This window comes from Cricetulus griseus, assembly GCF_003668045.3.
Source record: "Cricetulus griseus strain 17A/GY chromosome 1 unlocalized genomic scaffold, alternate assembly CriGri-PICRH-1.0 chr1_0, whole genome shotgun sequence".
Lineage (NCBI taxonomy): Eukaryota > Metazoa > Chordata > Mammalia > Rodentia > Cricetidae > Cricetulus > Cricetulus griseus.
The window spans coordinates 35,006,978-35,025,245 of NW_023276806.1; the positions used below are offsets into that span (position 1 = coordinate 35,006,978).

Below are 18,268 nucleotides of genomic sequence, written 5' to 3' on the forward strand. Positions count from 1 at the left end.
CTCAGTGTGAGGTAGAGTAAGAGCTAGTGGCCGGCTGCTTTGCTTTTCTATCTTCAGTTGGAAGTTTGAACCCCAGTATCTGCCTCTGGGTCTTTTGGTGTGTGTGTGTGTGTGTGTGTGTGTGTGTGTGTGTGTGCTGTTAGACTCCTGGAAAACTCAGGTATCCGGGGTCCCAGGCTACAACCGAGGTCACCCCAATCACCAGGTGGATTCAAGAGCTTGCTGCAAACTGAATGAGGCTTTATTGTGTTTTTTTTAACGAGCTAACCCCATGTTAGCTCTGGTCTTTCACCCACCCGCCATGGCGGATGGCTAGCAAAGACAGTTCGAGGCCGCTGCACAGAGATCTTATAGGGCAACATAAGGGGAGTGTCTAGGGGTACTCACAGGCTCAGGATTGGTGTGCCTCCAGGCTTAGAGGGCTTGCCCTGTGTTGATTGGCCAACTGGTTGTTATGGCCCATAAGCCCTCCCAGGGTGCTCAGTGTGTCACTGCTGTGCGCTTGTCCGCTTGTCCGTAAAGTACACCCAGGGTCATAAAGCATAGCGCCACCAGCTAACTTCTGATTGGCTCCTTGTCATGAGGCAGGCGTCTGACCTCTAAGTGACTAAGGCAAGGTTATGGCAAGCACGTGTTACTGTCATGGCTGCAGAAATGGAGAGCTGGTCCCTTCAGTGCAACAGTGGTATTTTTTCTAAGAGTTGCACCTAGTGAACATCCCACAAGGTGCGTAAGATTTCCTTCTGCTGAAGCTCTCCAGCATTGACTGTCACTTTCTCCTTTTATAACAGTCAGTCTAACTGGCTTTAAATTGAATTTCCCTGATAGTTGGTAACATTGAGCATTTTCCCATGCACTTAATCAACCTTTGTATTAGTGTGCAAGAAATGTCTATTCGGGCAAGGGTTTGTCTGCAGAACAAATATTTGCTGGAATCTAGCAAATATTTAAAAAACAAGGCTTTTAGGAATATGTATATATTCCTAATATATATATTCAGTATATATATATATACATTATTACAGACTGGGAAGAACAACCTTCTTTGCAGTGAAACCACAAATGACTGAATGTTTAGGTGCACTGATATGAATGAGCACTACTGAAATTAAGCAAAATAAAAACTGAAATTAAAGTAAAAACTAAAATTAGATAGAAATGAAACACAAGTTTCAGGCTATTTCCTGACTATGGCTTCTCCAAGGAACTCAGTCTTCACCTAAGAGGTGGATAAATGAGTGCTAACTATGATTTTCTGATTACCAGTTTCCCGCTTTAAAATCAAAATGGGAAAGAGGCATACATTATGGAAGGAGCTCAGCTAAAAGCCAGCATTCTACAGTGAATTTTTCAGCCCATTCAAATGCAGAAGGGAAATGTGACTGTGGGCTTGGTTGTGAGGCATTTTCTTAATGGACATGGAGGATCCAGTCCAGTGTGGGCAATGCCACTCCTGGGCAGGTTAGTCCTTGGCTGTATGAGGAAGCAAACTGAGGAAGCCAAGAAGAGCCAGCCAGTAAGCAGCACTCTCCTAGGGCTCTGCATCAGCTCCTGCCCTGACCTTGATGATAGACTGCAGCCTGGAAGCCAAATAAACCCTTTCCTCTCCAAACTGTATTTGGTCGTGATGTTTTATCACAGCAACAGAAAACAAACGAGGACATCCTCCTTTCTTTACCCTACACCTTGAAATCCAGTTATAAATCCATGATGAGATTGGTACTACAATTAGGGAAAGGGATTAAAGGACACCTGGGGAAAATGATTTTCATTATTGTTTTTATTTTTCCCTGTAGTGCTGTTTTATCACAGCAACAGAAAACAAACGAGGACATCTTCCTTTCTTTACCCTACACCTTGAAATCCAGTTATAAATCCATGATGAGATTGGTGCTACAATTAGGGAGAGAGATTAAAGGCCACCTGGGGAAAAATAATTTTCATTATTGTTTTTATTTTTCCCTGTAGTGAACAGAGCCTTGTGCATACTGGACAAACCTCTAAGCTACATTTCCAACCCCCCCATAATGTTTTAAACATAATAAGAATTATAATAGTTTTTGAGCGCCAGGTATTGGTGGAGCACGCCTTTAATCCCAGCACTCAGGAGGCAGAGGCAGGTGGATCTCTGTGAGTTCGAGGCCAGCCTGGTCTCCAGAGTGAGTTCCAGGATAGGCTCAAAGCTACACAGAGAAACCCTGTCTCCAAAAACCAAAAAAAAAAAAAAAAAAAAAAAAATAGTTTTTGAGCTAGGGTCTCATGTACCCTCAGCTGTCCATAAACTTACCAGGTAGCCAAGGAAGACCCCTGACCTTCTGAAAGCCCCCAGAAGGTTATATGGTTTATATGGGGTTATAAACAAGCCACCATGCCCAACATATGCCTTGGGGACTGATCCCAGGGCTTTGTGCTGTTAGGTAAGCGCTCACAAATGAAGTGTCTTCCCAAACTCTAATAACAAATCTTTTTCAAAGTATCAGAAATGATACCATACACTTCAAGCATTTGGCCATGGTCCCAAGTGCTCACTTAAGTCAAGTCTCCCAGTGGGGAACTACGGTCTTCACAGTTTATTAAAAAAAAAAAAAAAAAAAAAAAAAAAAAAAAAAAAAAAGACACCAAAAGAAAATGCAAATATGGGTACATGCCAAAAGAAAAAAAAATTAAATTCTGTTTTAGGGATGGACATTTCCATAACAATACTTGACCAAAACACTGAAATCCGGAAAGGATTTCGACAGAAAAAAAAAAAAAAAAGATGTGGTTGAGGGGAGAGTAACGAAGCAAGAAGCAAGGGAGAGGCAAAGGGGGGGGGGGTGCAAAAGCCCAGTTTCAGACAAAACAAAAATTTTCATTAAAAGGAAGGAACATTCGAGGACGTAAACTCTCATTTATCCCATGCTAGCTATCTAACAAAACGGAAATGTTCATTTAAAGTCTTCAGGAAGCCAGGTCTTAGCAGAAATACATGGTTCTATAACAAAGTGTACTCCCAGAACTTAGGATGGGATCTTAATCCCCACTCTCTGAAAAGTGGTTTGCACTAATAATGAGGTTTTTAAAGTAGGACTTTATGAAACCTGGCAGGTGCAGACAGGCACGGAGGACAAGCCCACGGAGAAGACTACCATCTACAGGCCAGAGAGAGCAGACTGGGAAACGGCCAGGGCCTTCACCCCAGACTTCCCAGCTGCGAGGGCTAACACGGACCCTATTCTTTTAGGACACCCCAGTCATCTACACTAGAGTCAAATAAATGTGCCTGGGCAAAGCCGCGGTTAGGTCCTGAAAGCCCTGTTATTGGCCAGTTCGTTCTTTCGGGTCATGAATGATGTGTGCGGTAAAAAGAGACACTGAGCGCTGCGAGCTTTATAAGCATCTCCAGGTCCCTCGGATGCAAACGTGACTCCGACTCTAAGTCCGCAGCTCAGCATTGCTGCTCCGGATAACGCCGCCCCTCGGAGCATGTGGGGACCCGGGGAGCTTTCGCGGCTCCCTCGCAGCCTTGGAACATTCTCCACGAGCGGTCCATCCCGAGGGGTTCCCCGGGACCCTCTAGTCCGTCTCAAGCCGGGATAAAGGGGTGCCGAGGGCGGTGTGTCTGGGGGTATCTCTTCCCGGCCGTGGCCAGAGCGACTCGACGGGCTGCACCCGGCGGGCGAGGCCCGCATTCGTGGAGGGTCCGCGCGCCGCTCATGCTCGCGCTGCCCACGTCTGCCGGCTCTCAGATTCAAGAAACCGTCGGTGCACCGTCCCGCGCGAAAACCCTTAACCGACAAGACCAAAAAAGCAAGCGGAGGGGGCGCCAGAAGCGGCGGACAGCTCCGGGGGGGGGGGCACCGGAAGTGACGTGTCGGGAGACGGCAGCGCGAAGAGCACGGACTTGGTGTCCGGAAAAAAAACGCGCCGGGACGAACAAATCAGCAACAAGACTTCAGACAGCGCGAGAATTTTGGTTCGGCGTTTGTTTTCCTCCTCCTACCGCCCCATCCCACTACCCCGCCCCATTCCTGTGGACGCATGCGTGGAACCCAGGACGCAAGAGCCAATCAAAGTGACTGGGCGCCGGAGAGGGCCGGAAAGGGCCTGTAGGCCACGCCTCTCGCGCGCAGGCTCTCGGGAAGGCGTCATCAGGGTTATAAAAATGCGCACGCGGCGGGCCGCGGTCTTTTTCGCCGCGGTCGCTTTGCGTGGCTCTTCTGCCGCTGTGGTCTCTGCGGCTAAGTGACTTTCGGGCCCTCGTTTGCGAGCGAGCGGCCGAGATGCGGGAGACGCCGGGCCGTGGCGGTGCGGGCCGCTGGCCGTCGGCCCCGCGGGAGCGTGGTGAGGGCTAGCACGCAGGCTGAGGCCATGGGAAGCCCGGCTCGTCAGGTGGCGCCACGCCGAGGACTCCGCTTTTCCGGATGGTGGTGAGTAACGTCTCTGGGAGTTCACCTGGGGTGTGGGTTGTGAAACTCCATGTATCTTTGGGACCTGCCGGCTGTGGCAGTCTCCCTTCCTAGCCATGGTAGAGCATGATCTTGTTATTGGCAAAGCTGTCACCATTTAATTGGTATCAGATTCTGACTTGGACAAGTAACATTCTAAGTTGTTAGAAATCTGCTTGGTGCCAGGAAAGTGAACAGACTTTTCTAAACTGCTATTGAAAACACTTTTCTAGGTAACCCGAGTTCGTTGCTGTCCCCTGATGCAAGACATGTTAAGGTGAGTCTTTTTCTCTCTGAATGTTTCCGGGTTCCGAGTGATAGAACACAGTTTGCTCGTGTACTGACATTGTGTAACTTGAAGTAGTAGCCAATAGGATAGAAGTTATTAAATTGATAGGGTCTCGACTGTGAGGGAAGTACCCAGATAATCTGTATAATGTTGGTTTTCTTTTCTTGCAGGTATTGTTTAAAGTAATAGTGGCTGAGATCTTTTCTGGGCACCCTACAAGGATCTTCACGCTCAAAGTCTTGGGATTGAGTATTAACGGGTATTAATACAGCATTGTTTTCAATACGGTCCTGACCTTTATTACTTACAAAGTTGTTTCATGAGCCAAATAAAGCTTGATCGGTGAGTAATAAGATCGTGTCCTGTTTATTTCTAGAGACATTTGCACACGAAGTTACTACTCCCTAAGAGGATAGTCTGATAACTACGTGTTATGCAAAGGTGCACTGAACACTTGCGGGTCATTTTATTGAAATGTGGCTTTTGAACTTACGCAGATTACAAGTATTTGACCACTTATCCTATTTGCCAGTTGCTGGTCTTAAAACTTGTAGGTTATAGTGTAACTCAATTACACAGGCAACCAATGGATAGTTGCCTTTACAGAAAGATGACCTCCGAAAGCCTTTCTGTAAGCATGTGATGTGTAAGGATTGGGGGATTAGATGAATATTCAAAAAGGCTTCATGCCCCTAAAGTGAATACAGCACTATTTGGGGGTATGTGCTTTGAGAAGGTTCTAACAGCACTAATGTGCCTTACCTCAGCGAGGCCTGGGATCCAGGCTCTCATCAGGCATCTCTTGCTTTCACTAGTATAAAATTGTCTTGTTAGCCTTGAGAAAGGGTCAGTAGATGGCATTCTTGTGGTCCAAAACATTACAATTCGAGTTTGATAGCTGCCTACTGTGTTCTTGGGAAATGATTTTGGTGTGGTAGCTTATAGGTGGCTAGAAACATGTCCCTAGGGCTTGCTTGATACGAAAGTATTTCTGAGTAAACTTAAGTAAATGACATGCAAGTCCCTTATTTCACCATTTAACAAATGGTAAAGAGATGCCAGTCTTAGGTAAAATCTGGTTTTAAATAGTTTAGGTCAAAGTTTGAAACTTAGAAATAGTACAATAGGCAAGGATAATAACCAGTATTACACTGAAGTACCTGTACCCCAAAACTGCTGGTCTGAGGGATCTTAGGAGTTGAATTCCCCAGCCAAATATGGAGACTGAATACTTCCCATCAGTTTCTTTACTGTTAATTGAGCTTTCTATAAATTACAGTCTGGTGATGTTTTTTATCCAAGGTACAAAGGCAGGGACTCTGGTATAAACACCTGGAGTATCTTTGATTCCACAGCCATACCCCCAAGAAGTCACCCCATAAACAACCCAGGTTTCATCAGGTCTTTCGCACATAAGTGGTCCTCCGCTGTCTCCCTGGCAGCTGTCCACACGGTTGTTTTCTTGCAGGTTTCCAGCACACAGCATTCTCCCTGTAAATAGTCCCTTGTAACGCTCTTTACAAAACCTCTTGGGAAGTAAAGGCACAGCTGCTTGTTGTAGAGTTCTTGAGTATGCACGTCCTGCTCAGACCAAAGAGTTAGTTAGATTTCAGCTAATGACTGCATTTAAGTGTCAACATTAGTAATCTCACTTCAGCATTAGTGGAATTTCAAAATGGGGATACTCCTAAGTAACTTAAGTGCAAGCTGATTAACATAGAAATGTGGTATTGTATAAGGACGATTCAGAAATAAATGTGCATAGTTTCTCCTTTAAATAGGCATGATTCATACCACCTTATATTCATAGTCTGCTTCCCGATAGGCCATATGTTTATGGAATGGTTTAAATGTACAACTTCGTGCTCCCATGTTCTCATAGTCTACTAAATGGGAGTAACTAGACCATCCTAGAAAATGTACTGTATCCAAAAGAAAGAAAATTTCTCATGAAGGAATCGTTCTAAAATAGCAGCCTTCTCAGAGTGGTTTGTTGCTGTGGGGCATAACAGGCAAGTCTAGCTTTTTCCATGGTGATTATTGGTAATGTTCAAAGCACATTTTCAACACCTACCAAAAGATATGCTTGACACTTTTTTTTCAAGAGTGTAATGGTGAAATTTTTTTGTTAGAAAACCACCAACCTAGATTTCTTACTATACATTTTTTTTTTTAGTTGAGCACCTAATCCTAGTGAGACCTTGGTCTATTTTAAGACCTGTCCTGGAGTGCATGCTGCTTGTGCACTAGTTTGTCTCCACAGCCAGACAGTTGAAGTAGCTACATCCACCTGAGGACCCATGTTGAATACTCCACTGGAGCAGAAAGCAAAGTGTGAGGGAAACAGTTAAATGCTTTCCTTCAACTTGTTTAAAAGTCAGTTTGGTGAGGGTTCCCTGGCAAAAAGAGCAAATTACAAAGCCCTTTATTGGGCCAGCTACTTCAAATCTGGAGAGCTTTCAAAACCACGTAGGATTCTGCATTGAATTCTTCACTGGGGCTTTAAGTCTCTTCGCTGTCCTCTCACTAGTCTTCGTGACTGACACAGAATACTTCCTACCCTACTGGCAGTTGAGTTTTTCAGTTTGTGCTAACATTGGAATCAGAGCTAACAGCCCCAGTATGTGAATCTAAGGCTGCCTGTGTACATTTCACACCTGGCAGACTTCAGGTGTCAAACTTGAGTCCACCTAAGTCCTACCAATGCACATCTGAGCATGTAAACACCAGACAGGAAGCTGCCCAGTTTTCCTACTTTGTGTCCTTGTTTTGTTTTGTTTTTTTTATTACCTGTGTCTCCCCATCCTGTTATGTGACAATTCGAGGCTGTTTTCTGTGGCCTCTCTCTCCACAGAGGTAAACAGGCTGGCAAAACATGGGTGCTTAGTCTGGCACATTGCTCCCCTGGTCCTTGTAGTCTAACCAGGGCGATGTCATAGTCACTGCTGTCTGGCCGGTAGTTCCTATGAATCACAATCTGTTGAACCCCTATTTCTTCTTCAAACTCCTCTGGTACCAGAGTATGATAATCCCCAACTCGAACTGCATAGCTCCTTGTGTTGTTACCATACCTGAAAGGAAAGAACTAGATGTGAGGCTTCTTTCAGATAATGAAAACTAATGATTGACAGCTAGCGATGTTAAAATCAACAAGTAAATCTTATTCCAAATCACATCCTTTTGCAAACTATCTTTCCATTTCTCTCCCCTAATGCTCACTGCCCCTCACCCCAAAGCCAATTGCTATGTTAGCTTGATTTCACTATAGGTCTAGATGACTATTTCCTACGAAGTAGCAAATGTGAAGGAGTAGTATATAAGGACAAATCATCAAGTCAATCCTTACCACATAGCAAAGGCTCCAGATGGGAGCACAGTGTAGCACAGATTTGCTGTCATGATTTGCCATGTTCATTGCTGCACTGAGACGTTAGCATGGCTAACCTACCTGTATCCCTGAACTAGTGCAACCCACCTTATCCCTAGAAAGAAGTCTCGGTTATTACCCATTGTGAGGCAAGTGCAGCGAAATGGTTAACGAATGCTCCCTATAGTTCTTTACATCTTTAATGACACCTCCATGAAGCCTACTTAACAGCCTAATATATTGCAACCCACGTGTCTTTGCACCCTGCTGCTCTCAGTATACTTCATCTATTGTACTTACTTTTCTTTCTTGCACTCTTCATCAGTCTTCAGTGTTATCCAGTTTACTATTTAACTGCCTTGTGAAGTTACCAACTATTCCTGAGGTGAGATTTCTGGGCCCAAAATACACTATATCGAACCCACCTGGTTACTTCCTCCTCACTGAAGATTAAAGCTGCTTTGCTTGTTCACTGGTCCTGACCTCTACTTAAGCAAGAACCAGGGCTTCTGAAACTTGTATTTGTACATGATCCCACATATGCAATATTAAAAAAATAAACATGATAATAAGTCACAAATTTGCATTTGATACACTGATTTTTAAACATAACTCTGGGCCTAGTCTTTCTAATTTAAGAATTTACAGAGTCTCCCTTTAGCAGAGCAGTAATCTCTGCCAATTTGTAGCTGCCATGGTATTTCCAGGCAAAAAGTCAAAAAGATAAAATCAGGTAAAATGATACACTTGAGCAAATTAAATTTGGAGTAGACTTAAAAAAATCAGAGAGTCCTTGCTTCACATGCATTAATTCTTCCAGCATTGTGTTTGTTACCAATTTGGGCAGTTAACAGGAATTGAAAGTCAGAAACTTTTCTCTCAGTTGTATTCCTGTGCCATTGTAGACACAAGGTCATTTCTAGTAATAATGATTTAGAATAAATAGCAAAAGCAATTTATTCATACCACGAATGACTCAAAAGAAAGTTTTTAAAAACTTAATTTACTTTAACTTCTACTTCAAATGGCTAGCAGCATACCTGTATCACAAAATGTCATTGTTTTAACACTAAAAAAAAAAAAAAAATGTGGAAGTAGCGGCATGATGGTGCCCACCTTCAGTGCCAGCACTGGGGAAGCAGAGGTAGGCAGATCTGAGTTTGAAACCTGTGGACTACACAGTGAGTTCCAGACAAGATAAGAACCAGCAACGACAAGAAAAAAGGGGGAATGAGGGAGGAGATAGAAAACCTTTAAATAGTGGTTCACAAGCTGCCAGCTGCCCTGGTCATAGGCATAGATGTGCATCTTGAACACAGTGTATGAGGGGCCTATGAGGGGTGGGAGTGGTTTCTAGAATTCTGCCAGTTCTCCAGTGAAGTTCCCATAAAACCCATGAAAATACTGTATGTGAAATGAGGAAGGCTGAGTAAGTGTAGGCCATCTCTTCTAGACTGTTCTGATACAAAGCAGTGATGACTTTGTAAAGACAAAACAAACCTCGAGCTTTCATCAGTTTAACAAAGCATACAGCAGACACCAAGCACTCTTATTGTCCACACACAGCTGCTTTAAAATGCTGGTCCATAGCATCACTTCAAGAACAGGAGCCAAATGGGCCCAGTGTGTAAGTGTGTCTGTCTCTACATATACAGAGGTTCAGTGCCGGGCAAAGGAAAGCAGGTCCGGAACATAACCACATCCAAGGATGCCTTCAATTAGACGAATATATTTCCTGAATCTCCAAATGAAACTCCAAAGAACTCAGGGCCTGAACACTTTGCTTCTTATGATTAATGGAGAATTGAGCCAAAGCCCCTGAATCTAGAAAATCAAAACCCAAAGTTTGTTTGAAGAAATAATGGCTGGCTGTATGCCTTTTAATAAACTTACTAAAAACTGAGAGTCGCTTCCTTAGGCACTTCAAACAAGACTCCCAAATCCAATGAAGCTTAAAGCTCAAGTCAAATGATGGACTGTAACACATTGACAAGCAGTTTCCCTCTTACATTAAAAGACTTCCATTTCTTCTAAAGCATAGAAAATGCTGAATATCATAGTCTGTTCCTCTGATATTTAACCCTCTGTCTTTATCTCATACTCTGCAGATAAAAGGGATTCCAAATGACAGAGGAAAAAAGTTATCTGTTGATCTACGTTTAGAATAACCACTGTCCTCTAAATCCATCACTCTTAACTGTATCTACCACCTGGGAACAGAGTGCCCACTTTAATCATGGAAGGAGCACTTAGGAGTGTCTGCTGTGTTATTTAAGCATAAATGAGAGCTTCATGTATGTTAAGGGGCAGGCCAGGGTAGAAAAAAAAATGATTTGTAGACAAAAAGTTCAATACCCTCCCTCCAAGATGCTAGTCTTGATGGCCACATCTCAGCTTCTATTATATCCTACCAACTTCTGACTTCTTCTCCTCTCCTTTGCTACCACCTGTCTCCTGTATTGGAGCAGCCATATTAATTGGTCTCCTTCCGGTATAAAAATATAAAACTAGGGTCCTTGCACACAACTGTTTGAGTTCCTAAAACTGTGGGGCTTGATCATTTTGCAAAAACAATTTTGATTCGTTCCAGAAAAATGCATATGAGAGACATAAAAGTTGTGGGGTTTTCTTTTCATGTAACTTCAAACTTATAAAATACATTTACACATTTGCTTTCCTCCTTCTGACCTCTCCCAGATGCTCCCAATGACCCCTATCATGAAAATGGTCTTTGAACATACTTCAAGGCTCAGAAAACCTTGGTGGTTTTGTATTACCAAAGGAAAGAGATTCACAGACCCAGTAGGCCAGGGTGATTCTGCTTCTCTCTTCTACATCCACTGAACAAACCACAGACCCCATAACCTTCTCATTAATATTTGTGCTCCTCTGACAGTCTCTAAATATCTCATGCTTTCTCATCACTATGCTACTGGAGTAGAGTAAGATAGAAAAGACCAATTATTAGCTACTGATTTATCAGCGATTTACTTAAAGCACAGCTTGTACTGCCTGTTTGCCAAGCATGGCTTCACTTGCTACCCGAACAAAATGACCTGGAGAAGTAAATGAAACAATGGGTCATTGCTCTTAACAACCTGCTGACTGTCATGTATGCTTTTGTCAAATCTGGATTGCCTGTTTCTCCTTGTGGTTTTAGAGTACAGAATGAGAATACAAACTAGACTTAACATCAGAGCTTTTCAGAAACTGTCCTGGCTTTGGTCCACTGGTGACATCTCTCTTCCACTCTCATTGGAAGAGACTCAAATGCTTATTCCATAAAGTATCAACATTGCAATCCCACAACACTACCGACCTTTGACTACATGAATGCAACCTCTCTGCTGAAAAAGAGTTTAAAAAATGTGTTCTTAAGGAGAATTTGTGTTCCCCGGGATGAGTGATGAGTGTCTCGTGTGTGTGTGTGTGTGTGTGTGTGTGTGTGTGTGTGTGTGTGTGTGTGTGTGTGTGTGTAATAATTAAAGAAAAATAAACCATGAATTTGAGAGAGAGTCAAGGGGTGGGGTATGCAGATTACATCTGAGGGATTGGAGAGAGGGAAGAATAGCAATTACATTTTAGTTAAAACTAAATTTAAAACCCATCTTTACCCTACATGTGAGCCATTCCATCTATGATGTTAATGTTAACTGTCAACTTGACAGAATCTAGAATTACCTGGAGATGGGCCTCTGGGCATTCCTGTGGATGATTATCTTGATTACCTTCATCGGAGCTGGGAGTCCTGTCCACTGTGGAACCATTTCCTGTTTGGGATCCTTAACTATATGAATGGAGGAGGGCAGAGGACCAGAAAGCATTCATTCCTCTGCTTTCTGATTGTGACTGTCATGTGACCAGCTGCTCCAGGATCCTGCTGCTTTGACTTCTGCTATGAGGGACTGCACCTTGCATGTGAGCTACAATAAACCCATTCCCTCCTAAGTTGCTTTTGTCAGAGAATCTTGTCACAGCAACATGGAAAGAGACTGAGATGGCATCTTTAAAGGAAAAGACATGGTCTGGTGAGATAGCTTAGTGGGCCAAGTGTTCACTGTACAAGTATGCAGACCTTCCTTCGAGTGCTCAGCAGCCACATGAAAGCTGGACACAGTAGCACATGTGTGAGCCTAGGGTTGTAGAGACAGAGTCGGGGACCACAGGGTCTGCTGACTGAACTGGTGACCTCCATGTTCAGTGGGAGCCTTAGCTCAAAAATTAAGGCAGAGGGGATTGAAGGATGGCTCAGTGGTTAAGGACACCTGTTTTTCTTGTAAACATCCTAGGTTGGGTTCCCAGCACCCCATGGTGCTCACAACTGTCTATAACTCTAGTTCCAGAGGATCCAACAACCTCTTCTGACCTCTGCAGGCACCAGGCACACATGGTGCACACACTACATGCTGCCAATATACTCCTGCACACAACATTTAATTTTAAATGAGGCAGAAAGCACCTGAAGAAGACACATGACAGTGACTTCTGGCCTCCATGTGCATACGTGCACATACACCACATGCACGTGTGTAAACACATGAACATTCCCATACACAAACACATACACGTACAGGAAAAGGAAATGAAACTTTTCCCACTAGCATCTGTGGTGTTTGAAGCAACAGTCAACACACACGTTCTCCACTCTCTCCGACTTGCCCTCAGTTCACCATGTCATTTACTTCATGGTGTAGCACGAAAGGCAATGCACAGTCCTTTCTAAAGTTGATTCTGTTTTCCCAACAGTCTTTGGAGCAGACTAAGACAAGACAGCAAGGCTTTTGCTGCTTCATTTGGACTCTGTTCTGTCAGCAGATTAATTTTGTGAGAAACTGAATTACATTACTGACATAGTAATGGTGCTGTATACCAACCCCTGACATACTGACACAAAGTAGGAGTATTAGACACTATTTAATGACCTTTATATTTGTGCTGTATAGAGACTGCTTACTGGGGCTAAAGATGGCATTTTATTTTGCCCTTATCTGCATTACTTATTGGAATCAGTTTTTCAATATCTTTTGCAATCATAATTCTGTCTTCAAATTTATTATTTATTAAATATAGATAGCTTATCATCAGAGTTCATTTTCAGTTTAGCAACCAGTCCATTGAACAAGAAAAGGTTAAGCAACTGTCAACTCCATTGTATATTCTATTTCGTCATTATTTTCAAATGTTCAATCCATATTCTGTCCTATTCACCAAACAAGTGAGGCTGAAATGTTAGCATATGGAAGACACTTGAGATTTAGGTCTAAATGCACACCCCTAAGTATCAGCTCTAAAACCCAGCAGATGTATGGTTGACCCCAGGAACTTTAACATTTAGCAAGTTAAATGAATCTAATAACATGGTGAAAAGAATACACTTTAAAGATGGTACCTTAAAGTGTCTGGCCCTGGAAATACTGTCTCTTTTCCTCTGGGTTCTTACAGAAACACCATACACTGTATGAAGAGCAAACATCCAAGCTATCTCATAATCGGCTGTTATCATTGGTGCATATACCTGGGATCCAGTAGGTATTTGCTCAGGGGTGAGTGTTTACAATCGTCATTGTCTCTGCCTCTTACATAAAACAGAAACGTCTTAAAACAGCTTGTATTTAGGTGAATTTTCAGACTTAGTTCTATTTCTTATAGACTCAACATAGCAAACGATATGAATGTGGATTTCTGTCTGTGAAGCACCTTAAATATGGAACCCAACTGCACAAATAATTATGAAACAGACAGGAGACTTGAGAATTCAGTGTGTGACATTTTTAACATAAGTCATTAGGTGAAAATAGAAACATTCAAGACAGAACGGCAGGGAAAACATCTATAAAGAAGAGTGTAGAACCAGGCCCCTTCCTCATACTATATGCCAGGCATAAAAATAAACTATAAACAAAAAACCTTTCAATATTTTAAGGGAAAAGCAAGACAGTGTGATTATTATATGGAACTAGGGGAAATGTCTTGTTTTGTTGAGACAGGGTCTTGCTATATAGTTTTTGCCAGCCTAGAACTCCTGTCTACACTAGGTCCCTTAGAACTTAGAGATCTGCCCGCTTCTGCCTTCTAGGTGCTCAGATTAAAAGTGTGTGCCACAACAACTGGGCTTGGGAAAGATGTTTGAAAGATGCACAAAGCTTCTTACAAGATAAGAAGAACCATAGACAGGGCTGGAGATGTAGCTCAGAAGGACAAGTGCCTACAGAGAGCACACAGAGCCCTGGGCTAGATCTCCAGTACTGCATAAAACTGTGTGGTGAGTACATATAATCCCATCACCTGGGAAGTGAAGGGAAGACCAAAAGATCAAGGCCATCCTTGTCTACTTAGTGAGTTTGAAGCCAGCCTTGGCTACATAAGACCCTATGTTGCCAAACAAAAGGAAAAATCAGACAGGAAAGGAATCATAAACAATAAAAGAGTGTGACCCATATCAGGAAGAGGTATTTGTAGCATATAACAACAAAGGCTCTGTATGTAAAACACATGCAAAAAAACTACTATGAAAAGACAATGATATATAAAATACGCAAAGGGTACTGTGGTGGTTTGAAAGAAAATAGTCCCAAAGGGAGAGGCACTAGTAGGAGGTGTGGCTTTGTTGGAGTAGGTATGACCTTGTTAGAGGAAGTGTGTCACTGTGGGGATGGGCTTTGAGGTCTCCTTTGCTCAAGTTTCACTCAGTGAGACAGTGGGACCACTTCCTGTTGCCTGTGAGTCAAAATGTAAGGACTCTCAGCTCCTGCTCCAGCACATGCCTGCCTGCATGACACCATGTCACAGCATGATGATAATGGACTAAACCTCTGAAAATGTAAGCCATCTCAATTAAATGTTTTTCCTTCATAAGAGTTGCTGTGGTCATGGTGTCTCTTCACAGCAATAGAAACCCTAAGACAAATATGAATATAATTTATGATGGAAGGCATTATTATAATCAAACACCCAAAAAAAACTCTACATAGATGTTACTGCAGCACTATTCTGTAGTACTGGGAGAATAGGGATAACTAACTACCTATTAGTAAGGGAATAAATAAATTTAAAGTTCTACAAAAGAAGTGGCAGTTCATATTCATATCTTAGTTAAAATGAATCTGCACAGACTATGAATACAAGTAAAGTATAAACACACTATACAATATTGTGTAAAAGAGACAAAGAATGTTTTACTTGGAAGAATTCTTCAACCAACTCTTAATTAGGACAATTTTTGCAATGTAAAAAATTAAAATAGTATACCACAATTTCTTATGTTCATCACCATGCTTCATTAACTGTCAACATTTTGTCAAATATTGGTATACTTTTTTAAATGTCAAATTTAATGTAAAGAAATAGGTATCTACTAGAGCATGGGAATAAACAGCACACAGGGAGGGCGAGAGAGGCGCTGCAAGGACAGTCTTGGGACTGGACGGTGACCTTCTAGTGCAGCTTGCTCCAGCAGCTGGGCAGAGCTCAGAGTGCACTGATAAGAGTGTCTAGGACAAGAGGAAACTCTTGTCAGAATAGGACCATGGTATTAGACCACAGCTAAGAATAAAAGAGGTGTAATGTGGCTTTCAAGAAGGTACAGAGAAACTTAAGACACAAACCCTCAAGAATATAGAAGCATTAAAAGCACTCAGGCTACATTCATTCTTCCTTAGAATTGGTAACCAAATAACATACCTGAATTTTACTTCCAGGGGACTATGGATTTTCATGAGATACATTTTTGTTTGATTATGTGTGTTGTTTGTTTGCTTGCTTGTTTGTTTGAGATAAACTCAGTGTTCATCCCATGCTAGCCTCAAGCTCAGTGATTTTCCTGCCTCAGCCTCCAAAGCACGGGGAAGTGTGTCCTCGCCCACATACCTTAGATAAACATTTGAGGAAACCATCGCCAACCATATCTGTTTCCTCTCCCCAAACCTCCCTTCCCTTCTCCCTCGTTCCAGACTTGGTTCAGACAGAGATCATCAAGTTGTTTCCTGAGGTCTCTTTGCTGTTCTTCCTTGTATTACCTCCCTTGTGTTCACAGCGCCGCAGGTCAAACAGATAAGGCACATTGTCCGGTTCTGCCGCCCTCCGTGCCGCCTAGCATGGAAAGAGCTAGACGGAATCAGATTGCCTGAAAAGAGGGACACACACCTTTTGAAACAGTGCGCCGCAGTCAGGACCCAGCAGCTACTCAGAAGAGTGGCTCCGCACAGCAACCTGCCATCTCCATGGGACGACTTCAGCCGGAGGGAAGCCTGCCAAGGCCAAGCACCCCTAGGAGTCAAGCCACACATTCAAGAGAGGAGAAAAGGAAAGAAAAGCATCTGGTAAAACAATGACTTCAATACAGATGGAGGGAAGAACTCAAAGCAGAGTGAAGCCAAAAGGCCCTTCCTACATGGAGAACGATGCCCACCCAACTAAATAGGCCATAGATATCGGCAACACTGAAAATTTGTCAACAGGCATCTCTATACATTCCACCTGTCTCCAACTCTCTTGGAAGCAAGTTGTCTTCTTTATATTCCATGGGTCCAGTGTAATTTCTCTACTTGCCCTATGTCATACATGTAGCTTACTCAGGGTAGCCTAAAGCAGTACTGGCTCCCATCAGTGAATTAGAATTAAAATTTCATTTTAAAAATCACTCAACTAAGAAACCTCATTCATGCCTTGGCACCTGTGCATTAACACACACACACACACACACACACACACACACACACACTACATTCCTTGGTTTGGCTGAGGACCAAGAGTCACTTTAGTAAGTATGCTGTATTCCCTTGCTACCCGCCTCTCAGTATGGTTCATAAGATGAAAATTGTAACTCAAAGTTCTCACTGTACATGAAAACTCATGTGGTCTTTTCAATATTCAAACCCTGTACAGTGACATGTAGATTTTTTTACTCTCATAAATATGACACTTTACAATGTAAATGTGCATTAGGCAATGCTATTATTTATATCTGTCATAAATTTTAACTTGTAGATATGTAATGGAAAGAACACAAAGGTCTCTATCCCCAGTGCCTGCTAATGCCTTTTTTCCTGGCTTTTCATTCATGAGTTTTCTGTGTGTGTGTGTGTGTGTGTGTGTGTGTGTGTGTGTGTGTGTGTGTATGTCTATATGTCTGTGTGTGCATGTGTCTCTGTGTGTGTGATGTCTGTGTGTGTCTGTGTGTGTCTGTGTGTGTGTGTGTATGTCTGTATGTCTTTGTGTGCTTGTGTCTGTGTGTGTGTGTGTATGTCTGTATGTCTGTGTGTGCATGTGTCTCTGTGTGTGTGATGTCTGTGTGTGTCTGTGTGTGTCTGTGTGTGTCTGTGTGTGTGTGTGTATGTCTGTATGTCTTTGTGTGCTTGTGTCTGTGTGTGTGTGTGTGTGTGTGTGTGTGTGTGTGTGTGTGTCTGTCTGTGTGTGTATGTGTGTGTGTGTCTGTCTGTGTTTGTGTGTGTATGTGTGTAGGTTAGAGAGCAGCTTGTGGGAGTCAGTTCTCTCTTTCCACCACATGAGTTCTGCGGACAGAACTCAGTTCCACAGGCTTGGTTCCAAGTACCTTGAATCCAGGGAGCCATGCCACTGGCCAATGCAGAAATTTATGAGGAATGGTAGCTTCTGAAGGACTGAACAAACATTTACATTGATAAAAAGGAACACAATTCTCCTCCATTAAATGGCTCTTCACAGTTACATGTTTTGTTTCTGTCATATTTGGTGTCAGAAACATATACCATGAGTTAAACAATGAGCAGGAAACAGGGCTGGAGAGATGGCTCAGTGGTTAAGAGCACCAGCTCTTAACTGGTGCTCTTAAGAGGACCTGAGCTCGATTCCTAGCACCTATATGCAGCTCACAACTATCTGTAACTCCAATTGAAGGGGATCTAGCACCCTTGCACAGATATACATGCAGGCAAAACACAAATGCACACAAAAGTAAATAAATCTAAAAAAAAAAAAAAACAGGCAGGGAAACTATCAGTGCAATCTTTACTTAACTTATAAAATGATAAAATAAGTCCCATGACCCCTGGGCCTGGGATACTGGCAGCACACACATATATTAATAATCCTATAATATCAAAATCTGCTTGAGGAGCCTTTTACTACCTTAGAGAATTGTTCCCACCAATGATCCGTTTCTGTCGACGGTGCAGTAATCTCAGGCCACATCCGGAAGGGAACAGCTCT

At 42.8% G+C, this 18,268-nt stretch overlaps 1 protein-coding gene, 1 long non-coding RNA gene and 1 other non-coding gene across 3 annotated transcripts in view; 2 read left to right on the forward strand and 1 right to left on the reverse strand.

The window, feature by feature from the left end:
• The first annotated feature begins 4,128 nt into the window (after positions 1-4,128).
• On the forward strand, positions 4,129-5,069 carry LOC118237966. Its single transcript, XR_004771992.1, has 3 exons — positions 4,129-4,409; positions 4,661-4,704; positions 4,887-5,069. It is a non-coding gene; the product is annotated as an uncharacterized LOC118237966 (long non-coding RNA).
• LOC113831513 lies at positions 4,455-4,584 on the forward strand. Its single transcript, XR_003481347.1, has one exon. It is a non-coding gene; the product is annotated as a small nucleolar RNA SNORA24 (small nucleolar RNA).
• Positions 5,070-5,964: 895 nt separating the features above from the next.
• The window catches only part of Prss12 (serine protease 12), a 48,251-nt gene continuing 35,947 nt past the window's right edge, over positions 5,965-18,268 (reverse strand). Inside the window, exons 8-11 of the mRNA XM_027395658.2 lie at positions 18,188-18,266; positions 16,226-16,348; positions 7,507-7,787; positions 5,965-6,297 (exon numbers count right to left, since the gene is read on the reverse strand). Coding sequence (XP_027251459.1) covers positions 5,990-6,297; positions 7,507-7,787; positions 16,226-16,348; positions 18,188-18,266 — 791 coding nt within the window. The 3' untranslated portion in view covers positions 5,965-5,989. The remainder of the gene's footprint in view (positions 6,298-7,506; positions 7,788-16,225; positions 16,349-18,187; positions 18,267-18,268) is intronic.